The sequence below is a fragment of the Caenorhabditis remanei genome, chromosome X (genome assembly GCF_010183535.1).
Source record: "Caenorhabditis remanei strain PX506 chromosome X, whole genome shotgun sequence".
In the NCBI taxonomy this organism is placed as follows: domain Eukaryota; kingdom Metazoa; phylum Nematoda; class Chromadorea; order Rhabditida; family Rhabditidae; genus Caenorhabditis; species Caenorhabditis remanei.
The window spans coordinates 5,783,686-5,799,611 of NC_071333.1; the positions used below are offsets into that span (position 1 = coordinate 5,783,686).

The 15,926-nt window shown below is 35.0% G+C and overlaps 4 protein-coding genes across 4 annotated transcripts; 3 read left to right on the forward strand and 1 right to left on the reverse strand.

The window, feature by feature from the left end:
• Nucleotides 1-1,701: 1,701 nt before the first annotated feature.
• GCK72_023102 (uncharacterized protein) lies at nt 1,702-2,594 on the forward strand (the record flags this gene model as incomplete). Its single annotated transcript, XM_003103275.2, has 6 exons — nt 1,702-1,804; nt 1,861-1,932; nt 1,987-2,073; nt 2,120-2,200; nt 2,245-2,445; nt 2,509-2,594. 6 exons carry the CDS (start codon nt 1,702-1,704, stop codon nt 2,592-2,594), a joined length of 630 nt encoding a protein of 209 aa, XP_003103323.2.
• A 658-nt stretch (nt 2,595-3,252) lies between these two features.
• On the reverse strand, nt 3,253-3,651 carry GCK72_023103 (uncharacterized protein; the record flags this gene model as incomplete). The annotated part of the gene is made up of 2 exons (XM_053735236.1): nt 3,253-3,480; nt 3,529-3,651. 2 exons carry the CDS (start codon nt 3,649-3,651, stop codon nt 3,253-3,255), a joined length of 351 nt encoding a protein of 116 aa, XP_053578802.1.
• Nucleotides 3,652-6,928: 3,277 nt separating this feature from the next.
• GCK72_023104 (uncharacterized protein) lies at nt 6,929-9,799 on the forward strand (the record flags this gene model as incomplete). Its single annotated transcript, XM_003103240.2, has 4 exons — nt 6,929-7,069; nt 7,127-7,279; nt 7,329-7,442; nt 9,524-9,799. 4 exons carry the CDS (start codon nt 6,929-6,931, stop codon nt 9,797-9,799), a joined length of 684 nt encoding a protein of 227 aa, XP_003103288.2.
• A 1,773-nt stretch (nt 9,800-11,572) lies between these two features.
• On the forward strand, nt 11,573-13,931 carry GCK72_023105 (uncharacterized protein; the record flags this gene model as incomplete). The annotated part of the gene is made up of 8 exons (XM_053735237.1): nt 11,573-11,734; nt 11,797-11,970; nt 12,097-12,252; nt 12,468-12,821; nt 12,910-13,095; nt 13,292-13,436; nt 13,487-13,680; nt 13,725-13,931. The coding sequence occupies 8 exons, from the start codon at nt 11,573-11,575 to the stop codon at nt 13,929-13,931; spliced, it is 1,578 nt and encodes a 525-aa protein (XP_053578803.1).
• Between the last annotated feature and the right edge of the window lie 1,995 nt (nt 13,932-15,926).

Here is a 15,926-nt window from a genome sequence, read left to right on the forward strand (position 1 = left end):
AAATGTAAATACTAGGTCAACAAGACTATCGCTTCCGCTCTTTTACGCACTAAACAACTTCTGAAATCTTTCAAATCAACCTTTCCACAATTCTACATTTTCTTTTCAATTGCTATGTTTTACCCATTATTGAACATTGTTCTGTAATATACTCTTCTCCCCAATGTTTCTAAATTATCATTATCTCTAGAAACCCCTCTACGATTCTTCACCAGTGAAATCTTTCAACGGTTGCAATCTAACTCTTTCATCCTATTCCGATCGTCTAATTCAACTCGACCTCTTCTCTATGCGCCATCGTAGACTCAGAGCCCAGCTCCTTCTTTTTTATAAATTCCTTAACGGTACCTCATACTTACTTAACCTTGATTTGTACGTCCGGTTCTCCTGTTCCCCCGTGGCCTATGAATATTGTTTGCATTAAACCCAATTGCTCTGACTTTTTTCCCACACCATTCCCATTTGGATTGCCATCACCGCACAAACCTCATATTCCCCCCCCCCCCTTCCAAGCTCTGTACCTTAATTATGGTTAGTATTACCCGGTATTGAGCTTACCTTTTACTCCCAAACCACCCTTCCCCACATTTCTTTCTTTCTCTATTCATAATGCCTTTTACTATTAGTATACCAATTTTACTGTGCTATTCCCCTTTGACCGGTCATTCTTTTAATGCACCGCATCTCTCATTGTAGCACACCCTTTGAATAGTCTCGTGAGAGACTCATTCTCAGCCTCTCGCCCTTTTATTGATAATCTTTTTACAAGAATAAAATACAAATACAAAAAAACACTTTAGAAAATTATGAGAAAGTTCTGTTTTTTTTGAGTTGTTTAATCAAGCGGAAGAAATTCAGACTCGTTAAATTTTTCTGAATACCACAGTATAATAGTTGGCAACAGTTCAAGCTGTTTTGTATCTATTCCTGTAGAATGCGCTCTAATGGCATAACAACTATTACAATGATGCAATCCTTTCAAACTATGTACTTCACAAATCGGATGGTCTGAGACACCATATTATCCTTTTAATGTTCATATTTTTCAATAAGTATTCATATAACTTATTTTATCATATTTTGGAATCAACACCGAAAAGCAATTGATGTGTTTTATGCAAAACACTTCTCTCTATTTTGTCATTCCTCTACCTTCGCATTTCCTCTTTCCCGTTCAGCGCGAAAGACAAACAGTCGCAGATGTTCTGTTGCCCTCCTCTTTAGTTTATTCCAATTTTTTGGAATTCCTTGAAAAAACTTATGTTATCGTTTGCGGTGTTGGGCTTTGTGCGTTATTAAATAATTTTTTGTTGTTGCGAATTTTGGTATTGTGTTCATTGAAACAAACAACGACTGGTTAATTAGTTTTCTTAGATGGTAGCCGGTGAAGAACCGGTGAACTGCAAGTGAAGTTTTCAAAGTCACAACCTATTAATCCAATTTTTCTGAAAGCAGTCAGATGATGCTTTATCTCTTGTTGTCTATTTGTCACAAAATGTTCTCATAAATAAAGACACGTCACAATAGCTCTGCCGACGATTTGGTAGATTTTTATGACCATAACGATTATTATGATGTGAACCGACTCGGCAAATGGTCATCCTTTACACTCTCCTCATATTTTTTATCTTTTCGTTTACTATCTTTTTGAAAATTCGTTTGATTTTCTCACTGATACAGTTTTTTTCAGCATACGTCAGGATGTACAATCACTCTCCAACTGGACAGAACCAAGGCAGCGGTCTTCCACCGCAAAATACACAACCAAATCATTCATCGTCGTCGAGCAATATTCCAGTAGAAGGTGAGCTCAACGAATACACTTACATTCTGGAACATAAAAACACAATATGCTTTCAGGAGTCCTATCAACTATGATCAACACTCAAAAGCTTACTGTGCCACAGTTATCTCTTGTCAATCAAGGTCGAGGTTTGTTCACTTGAAATTTAAAAAAACTGAACGACATATAACCATGATTTTAAGAGCCAACAACAATCGCAATTAAAATGGCAGATTTGGAGTGGTGGCTTCACAATGCTTCTACCTACGGACATTCAGGATACTTTGCTGGTTGGTTTCAATTATTAGTAGCTCTGTCAAATAAACACGTTTGTAGGTATGTTTGATTACAATCGTCCGGATCCGCATACAACCGATTTCGCCATTCTGCGTCGAGAAAAATTGGATTTACAAAAAAGTAGCTATTATTCACAAGGTAATTAATAAGTATCGAACTTATAGTTAATCATGATCTACACTATGGAATCAATCAGTGGAAGAAGTACAACAAAACGGAAGGAGATGTTCTGAAAAAGGAGTATGACAACAAGCTAGTTGTTTTTAATGCTCAAAAAGAAGAGATTGCTCAAAAGCATCAAATTGCTTTGAAGAAATATTATGAGCTGGTGGAAGTCGAAAAGAAAATTGCAGGCATGACAGATGGTAAGTTTTGTTCTCATAATTTCTCTGTCTTGTTTGATTTTTAAAATCTTGTCAGGTTTTCAGCAGTGAACTCTTTCAAAGGAGAAGTCAAAATGGAGAAAGAAGATCCGAAATACGGTGCAAACAATGCAGAAAATTCAAATGCATGATTCGATTTCGTTTTCTTGGTCAAACTATTTTAAATATTTTAATTTGTTTATTGTATTGCAGTATTCGTTTATTTTTAATAATTATAATGATATCACGCAAATTAACTTTCTAATGTTCATGAGTTATTCCCGTTTTGTAACGAATTGTGTACACAAGGTTGAAACCAATACGCCAATTTTCTTGCAATTTCACATCTTTCGGTTAAACGCACGTAATCAACAAAAAGGACGAATACGTCTTGAAAAAAACATGAAAACACATTAGAATACATAATGCACTATGTTATTCAGACAAATTACTTGATCTAGAAACATGTATCAAAACAACCGTACTGAGGACACGTCTCGTAACAAGTCGTTCGTTTAGGTTCCGGGTTCCACTTTAACTCCAATCCAAGTTCATCAGCATTTTGCAAAACAAATTGTTTCTTCAGATAATGAAGAAATTTCTGGTAGTGTGCATTATGACGCCAGTGGAACAATGAGTTGGAAATATTGTGATTTTGACGTATCTAGAAATGGCTTTGATATCTCAGCGAGGGGTTGATATCTCAACGAGGTTGGTAAGAAGTCAGTTTGGCCTACGAAAGTAAGTCCCAAAGCAATTGCAATGAATAGTTTATTGAATAAATAGAATGCACAACACATCAAATAAAAATTAGCCGCATCCGCAGCATCCACATCCACATGGGGCCGGTGTTGCAGCAGGGTCTACTGTAGCGCAGCCACAACATCCACAACCGCATCCATAATACCGTTTAGCACGGATCACAACTCCATTAGATTGTCCTTCGGCTCCAAGATCATCCATTGCAGCAATGGGGGTGTCATTGTCAATGACAGCTAAGGCAGTTTCATCTGATGGCTCGTCAGAAGCGAGTTGGACCTGAGACATTGTTTTCATAGAAAAATGATAAACGAAATCTTGACCTACCTTTTCTTTCTCTTCGCCAGTAACTACCACAACTTCTTTTTCGGATCCGATAATTGAATCAAGAAGGTTCGCATTGACAGCGCAGACAAGGAAGATAAGAGAAACCAAAGGCAAACGAAGCATGTTTGTTGATATCTCTTCACCCATAAGCTGCGCTTATATACCTTCTAGTCCAACAACATTTTTTGTTTGAACATGTTTTTAATAATGTTGAATAAAGAAATCCGCATACTGAGCAACTGTTTTTTGTGTTCCAGAGCCGTGGATTTAACACCGGAATAATAATCATGGACATACTACGGGCGATTGTAAAAACAAATAGAGCACGGTGGCTAACAAATATGGAAAATTATACGGAAAAACTACTATGTCGGATTAAGTAAGCAAATGTTGTGTCATCAATCAAACAGAGAAAAACAACTAATTTATGAATTCAATAGATTTGAAATTGATGCTTCAGAATATTTTCAATGCGTACATACATGACTACCCCACTTAAATCAAATATCGTCCTTGTGAATATAATTTATAATTTAGGACCCTCACAAAATCAGATGACCTTCATGTGGAAACCGCATTGGCTTTTCATTTCAATTCGCGAAACCAAAACTGTTCCTAGCAACTAAGTGGTCTATAATGCGGTTAGAAAAAATAGAAGGTACTGATGGATCGGATTTCAGAAGAAAAAGACGATCCGTAAAGTGAAGGGGCCTTCCTTAAGAAATCTGAAAAAATCTAACAAAATGCCATTACTTTGATTCGTGAGGTTTTCGCAACATCAAAAGCTTCGTTACTGAAAATTGATGCAACAAAATATTATAATACAATTGTTCGCGGAGTTTTTTTCATACACGTAAAGGAACGACGGCATCTAGCAAAACGAAAATCTAAGCTAGCTTGACTTTTCGGTAATCAAATTCTGGAGGAATGTTTTGAAAGTTTTTGTTGATTTCCTTTTATTCTAATCATGCAAACAACTACTAGAACCTTTGATAGCCAAACAACATAATGGCATTGACGGCCGCTCACTGGTTTGTTTTCATTTCCATGAATAATGACGTCGGCGTGACTTTTCAAAACGTAGGATTAGGTATCTCCTCCCAAATCCTTGAACTTCTCGTGTTCTATGTCTTCATAAATTTGGTGAAAGTGTCCTTGATGATAAGAGGCACAGTTTCTATTGTCAAACTTTCTGTGACCATATTCACATTTTCCACTTCGTATTTGACAAAGAAATCGAAACCTTTGAGTAGGTGGACCCTTTTTCACTGGCCTTCATAACTGAACAACAGCTGCAGGGAGAAAGTTTTTCGTAGATACCATATTTTCTCATGTGACGAAAGAGTTGCATAAGCAATTGCGTCAGGTCAATTGCGCTACAGTGTTTTTTACTCTTTCTTCACTCATTGGAATGTTTCGTCCATTGCTATTCCTCACCCATAAAAAAAACTTTTCACTCATCATGAAAAATGGTTTCTGTGGAGCGTTTTCATAGGCGTTTTTTCTTTTCAAGATCAGCTACATTTTACAGAAAACTTTAACTAATATGTAGTAGTTAGCTTCAAAATACTCAAGTTGAGTTTGTGAATCTTTCTTCTTCTGTTTTTATTCCGTTAGAAAAATTGAAACATAAATATCTGAGGATACTTCAGCTTGGGAAAGATATCATCAGTCAATTTTTTTTTTAAATCAGAACGTTGTTTTACTTTTTTCCGACGAAATACATTTCAAAAGAAGATTGGAAAACAATAACTAGTTTCTTGTTCTTGAATTACTCAACAGTATATTAGAAAGGGAATAGTGCAGCAATGGGGAGAGGATAATGTAATTTTACGCTGTATTGTGAAACGGCTGACCTTGAAATTTTTAGAATTCTACTTTTCTACGACGAAATACGGACAACAATCGTTAACTGATTTCGTTCTATTTTTTGATTCACAACCGCCAAATCAAATATACTAACATAACAACTTCACACCATTGGAATAAAGTATGCGGTGCCATTCATGTACTATTTCTCCATACTTATGTTTTTGAATCGCATGTTTTTCTTTTAATGTCTGTTTCCCTCAAATTTAAAAAAGTATTTTCAGGATGCTTTTGCATCACTTCATAACTATGGTGATTTTGCCCATCGTGATCCTCATGTTATACATCCCAGTTGGATGCACACTGTCTCAGAATGAACAGTTCGATTCTTTCTCAAGTTCCGGAAATAGAACCGAATTTCAGGTGAATATGTCTTTACTGTGACAAGTACCGTAAAAACTGTAATATAGGCGCATGCGCCTCTATTTTTCAACCCCCTTCCGAAAGTGCGCCTCTATTACAGGGGCGCCTCTATTTTTCAACCTGGCTATTTATTTTTCAATTTGGCTATTTTTCGAGCTCTCCATCCTCAATTTTCAACCAAACCAAGATTTTCACTGACAAAATTATACGAAAACCCCATAATTTGCAATATTTTGAACGAAAAAATTGGGTTTTTTTTTGTTTTTTTGACAAACATTGAAAAATAATGATTGAAAACCAGAAAAAATATTTCAAACATATTGAGGGGGCGCCTCTATTAGAGGGTGCGCCACTATTATTCAAAGCGCCTTTCAGGGTGCGCCTCTATTAGAGGGGCGCCTCTAATAAAGGGGCGCTTCTATTACAGTTTTTACGGTATATAGCAAACAATTACAGAACTCTTATGATCTCATCAATCAATCAAACCTGACTGCGGCCGAATATGCTAACAAACTTGAAAATTCCGAGATCTCGGCAAGTAAAAACTCAAAAAAGTCAGACAAGCTGATTCAAAATGGGGACCATGTGAAACCATGGAAGAAGGTTTTGGGACTGAAGGCAAGTTGTTTTTCCTACACGTATTAATTCGTGTTAGTTGCCTAATACAAAGTTCAAGCTAATTTAAGCGTTAAAAAAATTTGACAATCACACCAGAAATCATTTTGAAAAACTAATAATACTGAATCTCACAGAAGACTGATGAAACTACCGTCTTCACCGCCATTACGTCAGAAAATTCACCACATCAGCCAAAAAGTAGGAGGAGACCGTACCCTATTCAGGTAATCAAAACTCATACAAAATACAAATTGGTTCTGAAAAATTACTGGAAAATATTTTTTGCAGGATGCTGAACATTTTTCGGTTCCTTTTTCAATGGATGACGTGAACCAATCTTCTCCGAGACGATTTCTCAAAAAGATGGATTTTGCCGAAGTTTGAGCACGCTTGAAAACTGTTTCCTAGGATCCATTATTTTCAGATCCGTCAACAAGAAAAAAAAACTCAAATCGCCAGCGCAATTGAATCTGAACATTTATCGGAAAAAGAGGTGTTTGACCTTTTCTCTAATTTGGAGAATAATGGTCCAGATTCCTATAATTTTTCAATGAACTCCTATTTTGAAGCAAATAGGTTGATTGAGGAGCTTTCACTGACGGTACCAACAGAGCGGTGGCTTCAAATCGTCAAAATGATTGAAAACCGAGATCTTGACGGTCTCAACCAATTGAGAAACTCGATAAAAAAGGTAAAACTTTTTCGGAAATATGGTTAGAGTCTTTTTCTTACTCGTAAATAATTTTAGGCGTCTTCAACAACCTTATCTCTAGATCCAGACGCTTCGAACTCTAAAAAAGAATTCCAGGGAACTCGTGGAACTCCGTTTTCAACTGCATCAACTACAATGATTGAGAAAACAAAGGAAGGTAGACATCAAATAACCTCGGATGTGGAACAGGTACTTACTATAATGAGTTTTCCTAAATAATCGATAACTCACTATTCAGACTTCAATCATTAATTTCTCTACCACTCCGTTGTTCTTCAAAGTGGTTGCCATGACAATTATCATCACGTTCATCATTGTTCTTCTCATTCTTTTTGTCTTGGCGTTCAAATTCGTGAGAAAAACGGGAGAATATATTGTTAATTGACACAATTTTTGAATTAATTTTGTCTCTATCGGTATGGTTTTCTTGTAGTTTCAATTTTGTCTTGTTTCTCTCTTTGTTCTCCATTTTCATTGCTTTCATATCCAGAGTTTTTAATAATTCATAATCTGTTTATGTCTCCTTGTTTTTACTGTATTCACAATAGTTCTTTTTTTTTCTTTACGTTTCACTTCTATTTGAACGGTCTCCTAACCACGGGTCACCGGCCTTTTATCCTCTGTTAAGTTCTCTGTTGACAATGAATTATTTTTGTTGAAAAGAAATGTTCCTCACTGTCGACAGTACATGCACAAATGTGATCAAGTTGCTTCAGAATGTTAGAAATACAGTAGCGAGCATAAGTGAGTACCCCTAGGTACTTTTATGTGTAACTCAGCTGAATCATGTCCGTTTTTCCTAAACTTTTTTTTGAAAGGAAGCCAAAATATTCAGCAATCCGAATATATGTTTTTTGAAAAGCTTCCATCACTGATTTTTTTGATAATCGATTTTTCCTGATCTTGATTTGAAAATCCGAAAAAAAACTTTTTATTTTTCTTTTGGAGTTATTGAGTTTTTTGTTTCGAAATGTTGGAAAATAATCAGATAAACAAAAAAATATGTTGAATTGGCTTCTTAACTTCTGAGCATCGTGCTAGAGCTCCAGAAGTCAAAAGTAATGTCCACGGAAAAATCTTCATAACTCATCAAAAAAGGTTTCAAATTAGCCAAAACATGCATTAAAAGACGTGTCTTGTGTTTTTCTACAAAACAACATCAAAAAATTACAGATTAAGAAAAAATAATTTTTCTAATTTTTTTCACTTAAAATTTTTTTAATTCCTATTTTTTCTCAATTTCTGGTATTTTCTGATTACAACACGAACAAGGAACACATAAATGTATTTTATAATGTGTGATAAAGCATCTTGCATGCAGTTTTTAAAAGTTATGTTTGTTTTTCATCCAGAAAATACCAGAAATGGAGAAAAAATAGGAATTAAAAAAAATTTTAGTGAAAAAAATTAGAAAAATTATTTTTTCTTAATCTGTAGTTTTTTGATGTTGGTTTGTAGAAAAACACAAGACACGTCTTTTGATGCATCTTTTGGCTAATTTGAAACCTTTTTCGATGAGTTATGAAGATTTTTTCGAATGCACTACTTTTGACTTCTGGAGCTCTAGCACGATGCTCAGGAGTTAAGAAGCCAATTCAACATATTTTTTTGTTTATCTGATCATTTTCCAACATTTCGAAACAAGAAACTCAATAACTCCAAGAGAAAAATAAAAAGTTTTTTTCGGATTTTCAAATCAAGATCAGGAAAAATCGATTATCGAAAAAATCAGTGATGGAAGTTTTTCAAAATACATATATTCGTATTGCTGAATATTTTGGCTTCCTTTCAAAAAAAAGTTAAGGAAAAACGGACATGATTCAGCTGAGTTACACATAAAAGTATCTAGGGGTGCTCACTTATGCTCGCTACTGTATTCGAGAGGACAGAAAAGGACAGAAATGGAAAGAATTTCTTACACTGATTCTATTCATATGATTGTGAAACTGCACGTTCCGCTCGTCATTTGTGGGATTCAACATTTTTTGTTGCTACTGAAATAAAGAGTCTTACTTATGTTGACATTAGACGCGCATTCATTCTCGGTACTTCTTAACACATGTGTTTCAACTACACCGCCTCCCTACCCTATTCAAAACATTATGTCATGGAATGAAATCAATGCTTCTGTGCATAGATTTCTACCAGGCAGATATTCCATTTCATTTCTACAGTCTGTGCCTCTCCCTTTTTCTAATTGTTCATTTCTCTTTATTTTCAAAAATCAGGTTACGATGAAAACATGAAACTGCAAGCAGATACGATACTCGTAAAAAACTTTCCACTCTTTTTAAACCTATGAGCCGAATCAGAATTTGTTCATGCCAAATATGTGAAGGATTCTTTTATCCCCCATATTTGTATTACCGTAAATGATAGATGATTCCCACCAAAACAAAACAATCTACTATATTCTGTAAGTTTAAATTCCAGATGTCCAGCTATCCAGCAGTTCGACGAGATGTCAAGCCAACATTGGTCGGATCAATCAAAGTTGCCACAGTTGATCTGAAAAATCCACGTATCCTTGCTGACAGAGAGTTCACTACTCTTATTTTTCATTCGGTATGTGCACTTTTAAAACGTGATCAAAAATATCAATCTGTTTACTGGCTGATTAATGAATTCTACTTCTCTATAAAATGTTTATACAATAAAAATAATTTTCTAGTTGCCGTGAAACCAGTATTTGATAAGCTCCTTTGTTAAAGGTGTCCCTCTAACTGAAGGGCGTCTGAGGAAGCGCATTAAAATTACAGTTTTTTCTCTAATACTAGAAGTTCCCTTGTAATAGAAAGGTTGAAGTTTTTTTGTATTATTCTCACATATTCTGTTAAAATTATTCGTTACAAACACAACTTATTCTTGAAATTCTTAATCAAAAAATAGAAGCGCCTCTGTATTAACCGTGCGTCTGGATAGCGTGTTTGAACTATAGGGGCTTTTCTAATACAGGTTTACGTTATGAATTTACTAATATCTATCAGAAACAGTAATGGTGGGTACGGTTAACAGCCTATCCATCGCTAGTTATCAATTTTGTTAAAAATTAGTTTTACAGCTGTTGGTGAATGACGTTGTTGGTCGCTTCTATGGTAAAAGGATGCGCACAGTCTTCATCGGGGATCCGGACAACGATGTGTACTTGTTCCAAATAAACGGACAAAGTTTCCTTCATGCCGTCGCCAACAACCAGCACATCTTTGCTGAAATAATGGAGGTATGCAAAGATCCATGTTATGTCCAATGAGAATGGAGTGTTTTTCAGCAATCTGCCCGAGGCCAGATGGCAGCGTTGGAGAATATTCTAGCTCATGTCAACCACCAATAAGCCGTTTCTCACCTTTCACCATGTTTTATTTCTCGTTATTTTCTTTAAATCCTGAATAACCCAATCGTACAGCGGTTGCCAGTTTTCAGAACCATATTAATCGCTATTGAGCTCGCAGCTTTATTTGTCTTCTGCACATTAATGAATTTAATGAAATGTTCCTAGTTATTCATATAAATTGCTTGGTAAAGATTATGGATATTCAGTACCTGAACAAAACTTTTTGAAAAAAAATTAGAATGAAATGTCAGCGGGCGATGACGTTTGTGAGTGTCGGCTATTACAGAAGACAGAAGAACAAAACCCACGTCTCGAGTGACGTCATTTTCGTGGTGTAATTGTACAGTTTCCGAGTTGACAGATTCTTTTCCAGAATTTCAATTTTTATTACCTGTATCTACAAGTTAAGCTTTTAGACAAAGAAAAGTTAGATTTTGTCATCACGCGCCACCAATTCAGACGCATCAGAAAAGAGGCTCCGTCACGCGGGTATATCTAAATCCCGCCTCTTCCCAGTGATAGTTTCAGTGCACCCACCCAAGCTTATCAATATCTGTCTCTTTTTAACAAAACTAGTTCCTTTTCACACTTGTGGATTTTTAGACCGATTTGTGATTTACACATTTTGAACTTTGTGGATAAAACTTGGAAAACGGTTGAAAAAATACTGTTATTCTCCCTGGATCAATTATTTTTATGAATTTATCCTTATGCTGTTTATTGAGACTAAAATTAGGAGCTTTTCATTGAAGTTTCTATTTTCGAGATCACTCGAAAAACTGATATATGCAGAAAGACAGTTTTTCTTTTTCTGCTTTGCACGAAAGTACAATTCCTACAAAAAAATCAGAGGGAAAAACAACAATGTACCATGTAACGAATTGTTTATACAAATCAATTTCGTAACCGCGAACTGGCACCAGTTAAAAATGAATCATTGGGGGTGATTTTTTTCCTAGTAAATTTCCCTCTTTTCCGCTTGCATATCTTCTTCTTTCCCTCTTTGAAACATTGTTTTCATTCATTCGCGATGTTTTGATAGTAAGTGATTCCTTTTTCTGTTGGCTTTTGTTTTAACCATCGATTTTAAGTCGTATCGATTCATCAATAACGTAAATATTCCTGTTTTCAGATAGAAAGAAAGATTAAAAATGAAAGTGAAGAAAGTGAAAAGAAACTCGGATAAAGTTCTTATCAGGAAACACGCAAGTCATGATAACATCACTGACACTGCCGAACTGTCAACTGCTTCCAGCAGTGAATCTGAAGTTATTCGCCCAAAAAAATTGACTCTGAACACTTTGATTACAAAGGTAATATTGAAATGCACGCTCATTTTTAATTAAACTTTTCAAAATTAAAATTGACTTTACAGATTTTCCGGAACACGGGAAACCATGACTTCCATAACTTGCAGCTACCTTCACAAATTGAACAGTCTGGTTTGAAGAAGTCTCATAAGAGAGAAACTTCTGGAAAGCTAAAAGAATCAGTTTTCCTCTCTCTGGATACTGTCATTCCAGTGACTCAAAAAGTCAGCAATTCTAAGGTATAAACAAACTGTTCATCTTCAGATCACCTTTAAGTTATTCAGAAAAAGGAAAAACCTGGCAGCATATCAAATTATAAACACATTGATTCTTTTGATCTTCGTACATTAAAATACGCATTACAGATTACAAATAGCACAGTTGCTGAAAATTATTTGGATTATGAATGCATTCAATCTGTGAAAGATGATTATTTGACCGCTAACAAAGAAGAATCAAAAACCTCTTCTAGAGATGCTGTTTCCTGGATGGATACTTTTATTGGGAACAATATTGAAAAGGTCAGTTGATTATTGATATGAAATTCAGTCTCATTACTTTATACTTATTGACAATATTGAACAAATTGACCGATCAACAACTAGAAATATTTGTTTTAACGTAAGCACTCTATTTTCGATTTTACAAAAAGCCAAAATCGGTGTTTTCACTTTCATCGGTATACAGGAACTGCCTCTTAATTGAAATGTCTGTTTTGTATACTTTACTATTACAGGCAAATCAAGATGTCAATACGCTTGGTCCTGGTTATGAAACCCATGTCAGACCATCAGATTTGAAAAAAGTTCAGAGAACTCAAAAAAACAACATTCTCGTTGTTGACACTTATCCACCAGTTGAAGTTTTCAACCAGGGATATGCATCTCCAACTATTGGAAAATTCGAGACAGATTTCCCAGATGATTTATATTCCATTGTTGTCAATCCTGGTTATGTCTCGTGTCTCCAGAGCAATTCAAAAAAGGCGCAACCGCTGAGTCTCTGGGAAACAATCAATGGTCGCGACTGCGAAAGTTGGTATTCTAAGCTGAGAGATGGAAAAGTATCAGTAGTCAATAAGTTTCCAAAGGTTAGTCAACGGTCAGTAAAACGATTTCATCGATATTTCTTGGCTGCGAAGTCACACAATTCATTTGCATTCTAAACCCATGTTCCAGCAACCAAGAAACCCGGACTACTACAACCTTCACGATTACTATTTCCTTTTCCCTCTTGAAAAGGATCCTCCTATGCCACTTTATTGGAGAAAGGAGCGATTGCCGACTCCAGAAGAAGCGAAAAAAGCAAACAAACGTAAACTGTTCAAGGAAGAAATGGCTAAAAACGCAGACTATCTCTTATTGGTTAGTTTTTAGCTAACATACAGTGCTGACCATAATTTTAGCAACACTTCCACATCATTATGGGCATTACGGTGTGTTAAAAATAAAATAAGAAATGTTTAGAATGTTATGTTAGAGGTTCAGAATTCAGTTTCACTAAGAAGTAGAAAGTAGAATAACATTATTATGAATTAACATAGCCCAATTTCAATTTCAGCCAAAAACGTCCCGTTTCCACAACAGATTTCATTATCAAAACGTCATTGACTATGAATTCTTAGCTCCGTATGAACACCCTCCAATGCCTACTGGCTGGAAAAGAACACAGTTTATGATGTCACTCAATTTGGGCAATCGAACTGGTAAGAAGCGTTTTTTTCAAACTGTTAGTGATATGAAATCAATATTTCAGTTCCATATCCTCGTAAGTATCTTTACGACACGTTTGACGAATTTTCCAAACATCAAATGCACGAATTTGTTCGAATTTTTTATAACATAGGCAAATCTTCAAAAAAGAAGTTGGATCTTATTCATATTAGACTATTTCTCGACAAAATGGGAAAGCCTTTGGATGGATCTTCACTCAAGTATATTCTTGACTTGGTAATTTTTCAAAACCTTGCCCTGGAATATTACTTGTTTTTCAGGCGGATGTAAATAAGAATGGCGAACTTTCCCTTGAAGAATTTGTTAGTCTCTTCCGGATTGCTTGCAAATATCAATCGATTGATTGTCTATCAACATTCCGAGATATTGTACATAGTGTTCATGGTGATCCAGATGATAATGATGACAACTCAGAAGGTCGTATTGTTTGTACCAAATGCGAAAATCTCTCCAAACGAACCATTTAATGGATATAATATCTTAAATTGCTTGGAAATCACAGTTGATTAATATTTTTGTATTTTCACTTTGTTCATTTTTCATCTTGTACATCTCCGAATTTATTTTCTTTTACAAGTCGGTATGCATATATCATGCGTCTTATCTTTCTACTATCGAGTCACACATTCATGCAATTAATTTTCTGACCCGTTTTATTGTTTTCTCATTTTTGAATCCCACTAGTGTTCGTGCTCTTTCTGCCATTCACCCTGCAGAAGAAGATTGTATCTTCCTTGTCGTGTCAGAATTTTCAGTTTGTTTTACGACTACATTTTTGGTTTCACACTTTTTGTGTATAGTGCTCTATTTATAAATCAGCAATTCATGTTCTACCTGCTTAGTGTATCTACCTGATAATATTCAGCTATCCTTTAAATTTGAAAACACAAATTCAATTTTGTAAAATTTCATTTTAAAATGATGAAAACAAATAGCGTTCGTTTTATTTTGCACCTCTCGTCTCCTTTGTTTCAATGTTTCTGAGAAGAACATGATCGCGTTCTCAGAACCTGTAATTATATGCTCACATCAGGCCTTTTGTCTGAAAACATAAAACGGGGGCGTGTATTTTTTGGAGACATGCAAGATCAAACGCATGCAACATACCCTTTCCGATACTACTTCGTTCAATTTTAGTAGTTTTTCAGAATGCAAACCACTCTTATTCTTGTTTGCTTCTTTCTAAGGTGTATTGTCTTCGTATGCTTTCTCAGTTCAACCAACTCTACTCCTATCGGACTCGACCAAAAAATCAAAACTAATACTAAACTTATGAATAGAGAAAACGGCTCATTTATTGATAACCCTTCGGTAAGTGTTTTGTGTTTTGAAAACCATTTGAATTCAACTATACGCCTTTTATGTTGGTCTTACTGAAGGATACAAAACAGTTTGTAGTTATGCTCTTTATATAGCTGCTGAATTACCACTTTTAAATATTTTGAAGAACTCGAGAAGATAATGCCGTCATTGTGATATTCTTAATTTTTTTGAAGATTTCAGTTTTTGAAAGCACACAACAAAAAGAAAAGTGCCTCAATTTTCTATATTGCTGCGAAACATTGCAATCTCACTGAATTCGAACAATGGTGGATTACATTAGTGGAAGATGATGAGAATGCAGATTTAACGGATCGGAATGTTTTGACTATTTGTGATGTAAGAAACACAGAAAACAACGAATGAAAGTACTACAGCGTGATTTAAGATTGTCAAGCCCACTGAAGAAATTGGGAAAGTTGTAACGCTGGCTTCTTGCGTATTTCTTGTCGCAGCTGTATTGTTATATTTTTCGTGTTCCAGTTCTATTACAAGACAAATCAAAGCTATTAACAAGATATTACCTTTTGAAAGCAACGTTGTTCAGGTAAAACAATCAGTTTCATACCATGTAAGGAAATAACAATTTTCAGAGAGATGTCAACGTTGATGATGTTTCGATAAGCAACTACATCTGAAACTAAACAATTTTTTAAAACTTTTATTATCCCTATTTTTTGCAAGTTTCACAGATGATAAAAAATAAAATTGTTATCATTAGATTACTTTTTCTGACGGCAGCTGTCAAGATTACTGCCAAAAATCTTGAATGCTCAACATTTAATCTTACATGGAATGATCGCGAATTGATATGCCTGGTTTTGGCTCATTATATTATCAAACGAACACCCATGCAAAAGTAAAATATTCCTGAAAATATTGTGTTTTGTGCTATCATAGTTTTTGAGAAAATTGAATTTTTGAAAAAATGATGAAAAACGTTTTTCGCAAACTTCAAACCTTCATAACTTGCTTCAATCTAACTCAAAATGGAAGATTTAAAAAATGAAAGAAAGTAAAACTCTTCTAGTTTTAGAAAACAATAACATAAAAATGCTAAAAACTTTTATAATGAGAAATTGGAAACGAAATAACATTTGTTCTCCAGTACGTAAAAACCATATAAAAAATTCTAACCGTAG